Source organism: Rattus norvegicus, chromosome 16 (genome assembly GCF_021556685.1).
Source record: "Rattus norvegicus strain SHRSP/BbbUtx chromosome 16, alternate assembly SHRSP_T2T, whole genome shotgun sequence".
NCBI lineage: Eukaryota > Metazoa > Chordata > Mammalia > Rodentia > Muridae > Rattus > Rattus norvegicus.
In genome coordinates, this window is record NC_141549.1 from 4372501 (window position 1) to 4384727 (window position 12227).

General features: G+C 43.4%; 1 protein-coding gene across 5 annotated transcripts in view; it reads right to left on the bottom strand.

The window, feature by feature from the left end:
* Positions 1–12227, bottom strand: part of Cacna2d3 (calcium voltage-gated channel auxiliary subunit alpha2delta 3) — an 823841-nt gene that overhangs the window by 197094 nt on the left and 614520 nt on the right. For all 5 annotated transcript variants that reach the window (XR_015639382.1, XM_087588099.1, XM_087588098.1 and 2 more), the window contains 3 exon segments: positions 8192–8263; positions 6862–6942; positions 1089–1163 (listed from right to left, as the gene is read on the bottom strand). Coding sequence is in view for 4 of the 5 variants with exons in the window: in XM_087588099.1 (XP_087444225.1) it covers positions 1089–1163; positions 6862–6942; positions 8192–8263 (228 nt within the window). In the remaining variant the exon portion in view is untranslated.

Genomic DNA, 12227 nt, shown 5'->3' on the forward strand with positions numbered 1-12227 from the left:
GACTTCGGCTATGGACAGTACTGTGCATTTATGTGTGTGTGTGTGTGTGTGTGTGTGTGTGTGTGTGTGTGTGTGTGTGTGTGTCTTGCCAGAAGAATGACCTACACATTCTCAACTTAGAAGGCCCTGTTCCTCTTAATGCCCATCTCTTCTTTAAAATGGGCTGAAGGCACAGACACCCAGGGAGCTGCCATTCTTGCCAGGATGGCAAACAATGTCACCTCCCTCTCAATGCCTCCTCGTGAGAGAAGTGTCAGTGGGTTAGAGTCTTTCCTCCTCTCCTCACTTTTCTCCTTCCTTTTGCATCATGGTGGATCTAGTATACTCAAGGCAAGTGCTCCACCATGAGCCACACAGTCAGCCACACATTATCTTTCTACTAAGTTGCCCGGACTGGCCTTGAACTTGTGACGCTCAGTCATAGCTTCTTCTGAAGATCCTGTCTGTCCTCTGGGAAACAGTTCCCACTGTTTTCTGGGTGAGTGATCTAGGCAACTTACTCCTGAGGATCGAGCTTCAGGAGACGGACCACAGACTCCCTTAGATGGGTCTCAGACACTTTTGGACAAAGGAGAAAAAAGCAGTGCTTTCTGTACTCGGGTACAGAAAATAGAGAAAAATCTATTTCCATTTATCTAGAAAGGTGTTCAATAGCTTCTATGAACACCACATTTTAGCAATGTAATTGGGAGGTAAGTCTTAATGAAGCAAATTTTCAGAGATCTTCTATCTGATTTGTTCTATTTCCAGTAAGTCAGTCTAGGAGCTATAGTATGAGTATTCGTTATAATGGATTTCAAACTGTGTAGAATTAAGGAAAAATATCAAAATACTAATAGATGCCTATTAATATAAGTGAATGCATTCAGATATGCATGGCTTTACACATAAGAACATAATAGAAGCTGAGGGATTTTTGTTGTTGTTGTTTTTTGTTTTTTGCCACTGGTGCACTGTTTGACTAGTACTATTAGACGCTATGCAAACCACCTCTTTGACACTATGACCCAAGTCAGTTCCAGGTGAAATCTGCTGCAAGACATCCTCACTGCAGAGCTGAAGAAACCCAAGAATGATGCTTCTCTTACCAGGGGCCTGAGCTCCGGGTGTGTCAAGATGTATCCATTATTCGTGATGGCAAAGGCATAACCATGAATTCCTAACTGTAAGGGAAAGCAAAAGAAACCTTCATTAACTGACTCCCAGGCGGATTCACAAAGCACAAAGCAGCCCGACCCGAGTAATTTACAGTTTAAACTTGGCATTCATAACCCTTATCAGCACAATATTTCATTAAAATGAATTCAAGGCACTGATCCTTGACATTTGGGTGGAAATGCGGAGCCTGTCACAGATAAGCTTGGCAAACAGCACAATTTGAAATGTCATATCCCCACACTGGTACCCTATGGCTTTATTTTTATTTATTTAAAACAAAACAATTACTATTTTAGAAAACCCAAGGAAGTCATGGATATTTCTGGAAAGGAGGGCATGTCAAAGCAAACAGAACTCTGGTGGCTGGGGTGTCTGCTCCCTTATCTAGATAAGGGAGGGGAGAGCTGTCCCACACTGTCTCGCTCCTCAGCTTCCTATCCCACACTCACAGGAGCCATTTCTAGCTCCACTCTCCTGCTCTGTCCGCTCCATAATCCTTAACATGTAAAAGTGTCCCCTCCAGCCCGTGCAGGAGCCGGCCAATCCCTTTATATCCTATCATTTTTATTGTAGCCCCCCAGCCTTCCCAAGCACGTTTCCATCCACACAAAGTCTGGGCAAATTTTTATGCAGAGCCTCGCTTAATTTATGTTTTCTGACTACATGGGACTATGGGAAATAGTTTGAGAGCAATGAAATGTTTTATTAGCTTTAAAAAGTATGTAATCAAATTTAACACTGCACTTATTTAAATAATAATCCCAGCTTTTTGACAATATTTCTATTACACACTTGACTGCACCCATTGGCTACAATAAATTTACCTACAAATCATTCATGTATTAAAATGGCCTCTGGCATAAAAGCCATACTGATTTCTCTCTAAAGAAAGAAATTGTAACCCACTTTGCCAGAGCAGTGAAAAGGAAGAAGGGAGACTGTTTTTTTTTTTCTCTCTCTCTTTCTGTCTGAGGGATCATTTCACAGCTCTGAGGCCTTACTTATTTCTCCCTTAAATTCCCTGCCACTCACAGTTTTGAATATGATACTATTAAATGATCCAGACAACAGAGTTTACAAACCAGGAGTGACCCTGTCTGCTTGTTAGCTTAACGTCAAGGTGATATGAAATGAACTTCAGAGAATTTAACACCAGCAATTAAAAGTTTCCGTTGCATTACATAAAGCAAATATGCCTGCGGTCGTCAAGGGCAACAGACATTTCTCCCGGACTTACCTTGCACAGCAAGTCTTAATAACATTCTACTTGACTCTAATGATAAAAGTATATTTCATTATGCCTGGAAAGATAAACCCGAGATTTCCTATCCTTTGAGATGTATATCGTCTCTTTCATCTTGTCTCCTGGAAGAATGTCAGACAGTCAGCACTGCATTAATTATCGTTATTAAGTCTTGGTTTAATACGGGCTGGAAGGGTCAGGAGCCTGACTTCTTCCATTAAAGGCAAGAGTGGGGCTTGACTGGAAATTCAAACTCAGCATCAGACCAAACAAATGCTACTTTATGGCCAGCTAATGTAGTCAATGTCTGCCAGCATAGCCTGACTGTGCCTCTCACTCTGCTTGTGAGTCTCAAGAGAAGGTAGGTCTGGATGCTCTGCTCTTGCCCGGCACAGCACTTTAGAAGTGATAACTGTCCCCTATGAGGGTGTTATGGAGAGTCAGGGCACGGAATATTAAAGGTTCGCCTCCCTCCACCAGAATATAAGAGCTATGAGGGCAAAAGTCAGAGTTTATGGTTAAAAATGACCGGAGGGGTGAGTGGGATGGGAAGCAGGGAGGAAACACAGGAAAAGAAGCAATAGGAGAAGAAGAAAAGAGAAAGAAAAAGTGAAATAGAAGCTGGCAAGGGTTTTACAGACTGAGCCCTCCTTTCTACTTCCTCCCTTAGAATACAAGGCACCTGGGCTTTCTGCAACAGCACCTTCTAACTGACCACTTGCTTGCTGTCTCTGTCTGCTGCCCATCACCCTCTCGCTCATGCCTCTACTCGCTAGACTCAGGCTCTACCCTCGCACCCCCATTTGAAGACACCCCAACTGTTCTCCATACTTGCCGGTGGTCTCCTGACAGCTGTTGGCTGTGGGATTCTCGTTTTGGGTCTCCTGGTTTTAGGAACTGACTGATAAGTCTTCCTCACCACTTCCTCAGTTGCTGGGCCCCACCATTTTTCTTCTGTTTTCTGCTTTGTCATTCCTCAGGCCCCAGATCTCCTTCAGAACCTGTTCCCAGTAGTTCCTATTCTGACTTAACTCTACTTTCCCTCTATGAGTTTCAGCCGCCATTTCTGTTGTTAGCCCAAGGGCCCTGCTTCCTTGGGCTCTCCCATTCAGAGGTAGTCAATACGTCCAGTAACTGTTAGTTCTTGGTCCCCCTCCTGACAGAACAGTGTCTCTCAAGCTCTTTCTGTTCTTGTCTCCTCTGGGTGAGTGGCACTAGCATCTCCCAGATCCACAGCTAGAAACCAAAGCATCTCCTTAGCCTGTTCTAGTTATCCACAATCCTCCAAACCAACTAGTCATAACATTCTGTTGTTTTCTCTGTGACATTCCTTGGATGCAAGACTTTCTCCTCATGTTGTCAATCATGATATTGCTTCAGTTTCCAAAAATGGTTCACGCCAGTCTCTAGGCCCCAAGACAGACCAAAGTCAAAGGCAATTCTTACCATGCTGTCTGAAGTACCCACACTACCTCTTTTATCTGCTGCCCCTCAGTACACCTGGCAGTGGCAGTCCCCTTTCCTACACAAGCCTTTCCTTGGGTACTATCCTAGTGCATCCCCTTCAACTGAATTCTTACCTACTACTCTTCCAGCCTCAGGACTGTCTTCTGCACATTTTCTGTCTCTGTTCTTGCTTCCTCATTTCCACTCCATTTTTATAACCATGATAATATTTCACTTCTACCTTGTGCAGGGCATAAATATGCTATGATATCTTCTTGATTCTCAGCCCTACTTGGTTCTCCTCCATTCCTCTGGCTTGCTCTAGAAAGCATCCAGGGCTGTATCTCTCCTGTTTGTAGGAAGGAGCTACCACACTAATCTTGGGCTTCTGCAACCTTTAGTGCCACATCAGATCATGGCAGGCACTCAGTTAAATCCGCACGTGTTTTAGGCACTTATCACTTTGTTCAAACACTATCTAGATGATCTTTAACAATGGGACCAAAGTAAACACTAAAAATGAGCCAAAAAGAAGCTGATCCACTTCAGCACACACAGCCAGCCCTTCTCAAACCTGTGCCTAACTTTCCCTGACATTCAGAAGCTATGGGGTTAAACTCCATCCCATAAGGACGTTCTGAGGAAACTGCACTAGAAAGTGCCTGCTGGTTGGTGACTCTTGGAGATCATCTGATACAGCTCCAGGGAGAGACTGGAGATGGATCTCTCTGAGAATCAAAACTTCATAAAATGACAATAGACAATGTTTGGTTTTGGCCACAAATCAATATGCTGACGAAATTCCTAACTCTCATTTCACTTGAAACACAGCCAGTCTCCCTGTCCGTTTGCATGTTCAGTCCCACGGAGTAACAGGGAACAGATTGGACATGGGACCTTCCAGCAAGGAGCTGCCAAACAGGCCTTGGATCCACAGCTCGCTCTTCTACTCCCCTGGAGACCAGGAGCTGTGCAGACCCCTGTCCCTGGGAGAGGAGCATGTCCCTTCCAAGCTGAGAGCCTTCAGGCTAATGAAGTGAACCCAATTATAAAACGGCTCATTATGGTAACAGAGGCCATGGTGTCTGGAAATTATTGCTGGGGTGTCTGGAATTCTTAATAAAAATTATAGGAAGTCTGATGGCTTGCGGGGGAAATATATGGAGCTTGCGGAGAAAGAACAATCCTTGGGAAAATCCCAAGAGCTAAGAGCTGACACATCCTTATAACTTACTAACCAGGACGACTAGTACCACTTGGATCCTACCCCCTGGAGTTTCTCCTTCCCTCCTGTCCCTGGCTCTACCTGGCCAACACGCACACCTTTCCCAAAATTCTTTATGGGAATAGAGGAGGGACAGACGACTTAGGTCAATGTACCATACCTCTGTTTCCAGGATTCCCACCAGGCTCGGGAAAAGAACAGAACACATTCCCAGAGATTCTGGTTCCTTCCCTCCCTCCCCACAGCTCCCCTCGCTTCTCTTTGGTCCCTCCTCACGTCGAACTGTGTTTTGTTGATTTCTTCCTCTGTGAGTGATGCTGAAAAGGCAGCCATGCATGTAGAGGACTTTGGATGACACCAGCCACATGGTAAGAACAATAAACATGCTATTTTTCCATTATCCCTATGGTTTTATTTTAACTGTGTTTTAACAATCATAATGATTACTTTCATCATTCCTAGTGATATTGGGGTCCTAGAGGCTAAAATCGTGGCTTTCCTGCTTGAAAGCTACAAAACATGGCAAGAGTGTTTAACCTTTCTGTGTCCTGGCTTTTTGTCTTGCTGGCTTTTTGCTTTAGAATTGTGGTAAAATGGTGCCTACCTATTATTAACACATCTTAGCCCATTTCCCAGTAGAAGACATTTTGAGAAACTGACCCTGAAGGTAATTGTTAACATTCCATTTTTAGCCCACTCTTCCTCAACTCATTTGGTACATTTTGAGCAGCAACCAAGTGCTTGGATGTCTACATATCCTCACTGAAACCAGAACTTAAAATTGATTTGAAACACTACAAGTGTATGCCTTCTGTAAATAGTAGGCGCTTGGTTATGGGTGCCAAGGTCTGTCTGGGGATTTCAACAAAAGTCCTCTCTCTTCAGAAGCCATGAAGCCTTCCTCTTCCCATGCATGGCTTTCCTTTTCTGAGGGTCTATCAGTTTTACTTCCTGATTATGTGAGGCTGGATCAACTAGAAGCTCTGCTATGGCTCTGGAAACATAATCCAACTTCTGGGAGTCTTGGTAGAAGATTACTGTCCCCTCTTGACAACTGTCAGCTCTTACTATTTTCTTGTTTTATCAGAAGGTTAGCAAGGCTGACGCCTGCACCAGCCTCAGCAAACTAGACCAGGAAGCCAAGCAAGCAGGCTGGCAATGAACACCAACAGAATCCTGGCCCGCCTTCACTCTTCATAAAAGCAGAGGAAGAATTTGCCAGCCAGTCAGCCCAAAGCTGGGTGGGCCGGCTAATCTAATTGGGACTGAGGAATAAAGAAACAATGGAGGCCTGGGCAGTAGGTGGAGGCCTATGACCAGTAGGCCACCCAAGACTTTCAGTACACTCTGCCATTTCCCCACTCAGGGACCCTTTGACCACTTCTGTGTGACTGAACTGAGCCTTGAGTGTACTAGCCTCTCCCCATTCATTGATCTGTTCTTCTCTCCACCAGAAAATGGGAGTTTTCCTCATGAGAATTCAATGATTCTTTAGACCATCTCTTGAAAGACTAGTCAATAATGTCAACAATGAAAGGAAAATATAAGAACTTCATCAAAACTCATGGTTTCCACATGAAGCCTTTACACTGAGGTTAGAGGAGGCAGTAAGGAAGTAACCCATATTAATTAAGATAAACCCATCAAGGAATAGTACAGATTATACACAGGTAGACAATAGTCTATGACAGCAGCATGGCGAACCCAAAATGCAGGCAGAGTCCAGAGCCAGACTATGAAATCTGTTTCTGGTCCATTTGGCACTAGCTACAGTGAACTAGTATATTACCTTGTATTTGGGGATGGTCTTCAGAAGCTCTTTTACTGGGACATCTGTGCCAACCACACCCAGAAGAATGCCCTTTGACCTCTGTAGAAAATAGACATTAAGAAGAATACAATAGGTTAGTATGTGATCTTCCCAGAGACCACTAACTCAAATCCCCACAGGCCTCTTTTACATTCTACTTTCCACCCAAAGCATAGCTAGTCAAGAAGGGGACTGTCTCTGACTTAACAGCAGCACACTGACGCCAAGACATTCTAGTGTTCTGCTTCTTCTTGAAGACTGAAATATGGTGTGCAGGAGCCCAGAAGTTTCATGCATAAAGACTCAGATTATGAAGCAGATTATAGTGGCATCTGTTTTATTCCCCTGGCATACACTACCATCTGGTATTCACAAAGAAGATATCTAGTGGTCAGAGAGAAGCACTTTTTTGTTATTTGTTTACATATATATATATATATATATATATATATATATATATATATCAGCAGTTTATATATATATGCAGTGTTGTAGAACCAGGGTCCCAGGGCAGGAGGCCACTGTGATTTGTTGAAACTTCCAATAACAGAAAGGCTATTAGGAATAACATATAAATTACTGCTGTCTGATGCTTTATGGTTTTGTTTGTGGTTTAAGTCATGTTCTGGCAAACTCAAACTCTCTCAACTACAGAATCCAATGGCATTTGGAAAAAATAGGGCTTTTGCAGATGCTATAGCTAAAGACCTCCAGAAGAATCATCTTTGGTTCATAGAGGTACATAAATAGAGTGACTGATCTCTTTAGGAAGAAGAGGTCTGGTTGTAGTGAGAAGGACACATACAAACGTACTAATGTGCAATGAAGCTGCCAAGGGTATGGGGCTCCAGCAGCCAGAAATAACAAGGAAGCCTTCTTCCTTTGTCCCTTTAGAGGGACCATGGCTCTGCAATCATCTTGATTTCAGACTCTCAGGATCCACAGCTAGTTGGTACACCATTCCATTTTTCAGTACTTCGATACCTCTGCTCCAAGAAATTAAAGATAATGGAGGAGAAGGGCAGCCGCCACAATCAAGAATTGTCTGAGAATTTTCCTCCTCTAGATACTGAGTGTCTACATTTTAGAGAGGGGTTAGGGATGCTAAGAACTCTGCCTATCCTCTCATTTACACTGGACGCACTGGTCCTCACAGTAGGGTGAAATACTGAGGATAAACTCACATACAGTACCCTGATGGGGAACAGAGAAGCCATTTTCTCTAGAGCTCAGATGCAAAGGAATTGGAGAAACAACCTTCCTCCCCCACACCTCCAGCACCAGGCAGAGGGCACATTGCCATACTCACAGTTTCGTTCTGCTTACTAAACACAGGCATGGCCACTGTGGTCATCAAGACGAGGCCCTGATCATCAGCAAGCTGGATGGAGACAGAAAAGGCAGTTACTGGACACCCTGTGGATGCCTCAGTGCAGAGGGCCCCCATTGGCCAGTGCATCTTTCCTAGCCAAAGGCTGCTGAGAAAGAGGCCTCCAGATTCTTCAGCAGGGAGTGAGCATGGAGGTTTCTACCTGATCTGCAGGCCAACAGTCCCCTGGCCTCAGCTGGAAACCGGACCACCAGTCACTCCAGCTGACACATCTGTGCTTACAGCTATTTTTTTTTTTACCTCAGCTGAACCTCATTTGGATTTCAATGATTTGTTTTATTACAACACATCCATTTTACTGTTTTATTCCCCAGACATTTATGTTCGGTATGTGTGATAATAAGGCTTCTGATAATGCAAGATCAGAAACCTCGGACATAGGGGTTGGGGGTGGGGGCTTCAGAAAATATCCTTAAGGGAAACAGATCCCGGAAGCTCTTATTCTCTCTAAGGCAGACCAGTCAAGCCCCTTCACCTCTTCAGATTCCTGAATGCTAGTCCCAACTGGAAAGCAAATGAGTGAAAGACAGCTTTAGCACACGACCCTGAAAATTGCCAGTAAGAAGCTAATCGCTGCTTCCAAAGGAAGTACTTCTGAAATCGGATGCAAACTCCTAATGCTTTGAGCCTCATACAGACACTGTGAGACCTCCGGGCACATCTGCTTCTCATACAGTGTAGTGTCCCCAAAAGGGACACAGGCAGGAATAGCTGTTCTACCCTAGTAACAAATGAGGAAAGAGAGTCTCTGAGCACAGTTGTAGCCTTTGGTTCGAGACAAATCTATCCCTGATTGTCAGCTTCAAGTTTCTTAGCTGCACTTGCTAGGCCTTCCTCATTGAAATCGTGCAAATTAACATTACCATAAAGACAAGCGGTACCAGTGCCCAGCACGGTACTCTGACATAGAGTCTCTCAAAGGACACTGGATTCCTTTCTCCACTCTTAAGGTCATTCGGCAAGGCAAGTACCTGGCAGAATTAGACCATCAAAGAGAGCAAGGGTTGGTTTGGCAGTGCTGACAGGTACCAAAGTTGGTCTGGAAAGCCAATGGGAGAGAGATCCTTTCTGTTTTGTATCTCCCTTGAACACCTGCTATGATCGCTCTGAGGGCAGGAATCAACCATCTTCAGCCTACAACATTTTTTTTTTGGATATTTTACTTTTCCATGGCGATAACTCTATGGAATAATTAGGAGCTCTCCCATAGAACTTCTTTCTTAGGAAGAGGCTGCCTAAGGAGATGATGCTAGAACCCAAGGGGCTGATAGCTATACAGATTGTCTAGTCTCTTATGCAAAAGTCAGTGAACTGAGCTTAGCTCATCTTTTCTAGTGTTGGATTTTTTTTTTTTTTATGAGAAGGAATCTTACATAGCCCGGGCTGTACTTAAACTTGCGATCCTCTTCTTAGCTCAGTGCTGAGATTACAGGTCTGGACCATCAAACCCCTGCTTCCCTGTTCACTTAGTGTCATGTATGTGCATCATGCACACTATTGGGGTTTCTATAGACCTCACTACTTACAGTGCGATCCCCAAGACAATAGCACCTCAGTGCTTGCTATAAATGCAAAACTTCAGGGACCATTCTAGTCTTTCTGAATAGAAACTCTTATTTTAAAAATTTAGTACACGTGAAGAATAAAAGTCAAGAAATATTGTTACAGGGAGAACTTCTTCATGGCTCCCCCTATTAACAATTTTGAGAACAAAAGAAAAGCTGTTGAATGTTGGAAGGTTTTCCCTACAGAAATGGAGGGAACTGGTTAGTCTTCCGTCTACTCAGAAGTGAGCCTGAAAGTGAGACAAGAATGTCATGGCCTTGGAGGACCAGGAAACCTGCGGCACCTTAGGGGTTAATTGTGGTGTCTGTCCATTTGTTTGATCAACCACTGTCTGAATAGAGGTTGGAAAGACCCCTTTACCACTTAACTGAGATTTAAACAGTTAGACTCTGAATAAAGCAGAACAACCTCCACAATTTGCGCGGGCCTCATCCAGTCAGTTGAAGGAGAACACAGCCTTCGAAGAAGAAATTCTGCCTCCACTTTGCCTTTGAGTTTAACATCAAAACATCAACCCTTCCTGGAATTTCCAGGACATCAATTTGTTTTATAGATTCACATATATTAGATTCCACATATATATTCTTCACTACAAATCTCTCTCCACATATAAGCATGCATCTACATTTTTATATAACCACATGCATACCTACATAGGATGCCTTTACATGCCTATGTATACACACAGTGTCTTATGCACATGTTTTCTCTATATAAGCTCTTACATTGTTCTGTCTCTTCTGAGACCGCTGAAGAATGGGCCTGTCACCTAGGTAACTTGCTGGGCATGAGCATAAGTAAATAAGTTATTTTCTAATATTAATAACCAAACTGTATTAACTCAAGACAACGTTGACAGTAATTGTTGTGCCAAGAATCAAGTCAGCCAGTATATCCAGCACAGTAATTGTTTGTGGGAACATAGTTTCAACTTCTACTAAAAGTTCTTAAAGTATGGTATGGGGGCCATTGGAGGCTCAATGGCAGAACCAGACGGGAGTAACCAGCCCTCTTAGCATTAGACATCCCATTTCACAACTCCTTGATTAATCCTCACTGCTACACAGCAAAGTTAATTTGAGCTGATCCGTAACCCTGGACAACTTCCACTTTTGCAACTCAGATCAAAATTTCAGGCAGTGCCAACATGGATCACGATGAAACCAAAAACATAGCATTGACAGTAATAAGAAATGAAGCTTTTCCCCTGCAACCAGTAAGGGTTAGTTATAAATCATTAGTAATTGTCCTGGCACAAAGGCAAAATCAGGGGAAAGGGACTTCCAAATGTTAAGCCAGAACACAGAGTCAGTGTCTCTCTGGCAAAAAGAAAAGAAACAATAACAACAACAACAACAACCAAAAAAAAACCCAAAAAACAAAACAAAAATGTCATTATACTATTGCATTTTTTACTAAAGCCACTCATTTGTAACCAGCTCTAGGTAAACAAAAGAAACACAGTAAGTCTGGGGGAGTGGAGGCGCCACAGAGTTCACATGTGGGACTGTAATCTTGTGTGCTCTTCTGCTAAGAGTTGCAGCCCACTTATACACTGGCTTGTTGAGAACTCCAGCCTGCAGGCTTCCTCTGTAAACCAGCCCATCTTAAAGTCATGAAAACTAGCAGAAATGCAGAAACAGCACCTGTGCAGTATAGAAACCCTCACCTGCCCTCCATCAGCCCTGGCCTCCCCAGTTTGGCCTCTGTACACCTGAAACATTTCATGGAGGAGAAAAAAAAATCTATCTGAAAGTTTGTTTGCACCACAAGCTCTTTAGGATCAAAGGGCATCCTGGGCTCCTGTCACAGAATATAGCAACCTGTGGCAAGAGGTTTTTAATCTAGACCTCCAAGCAGAAATTATGCAGTCGACACAGCCAGAAGTCCTCTGTCTCCAACAGTCACTAGGGGTGGCCTGCTTTTTGTGGTCCTCAACTTGTAGCTGCTGCTGAGACAAAGTAAGTGCTTAGGATTCATTCTTCCAAGGCTTCCAAGAAAAAAATGCAGATATGAAGTCAACATTCATTTTCCAAAAGGTAGGAGTAAGAGATGGGGGTCACCAAAATCCCATTAACGAAGTACAAGTGAGAATCCTAAAGTGACCTGCTGTTCAATTATACTTGTCCAAGTTTTGAACAGCCTAAATTTCTCAGCTATGGTGTGCTGTTGTATAATGTGTGTATAAACCCATATCCCTCATTTCCTATGCTACATGACGCAGACTGTTCTGGAATCAAGGAAATGATGGGTAATAACGCTGAACATCTGGTTCATAAAACACAAACTTGCTCAACAGATCGACAGCTTCCTGTTAGCTTCCCAAGTTAACAATGTGTCCATCTCTATGAGTGTGCATTCAGACTCATGTGCGAGTTCTGGGCAGCCA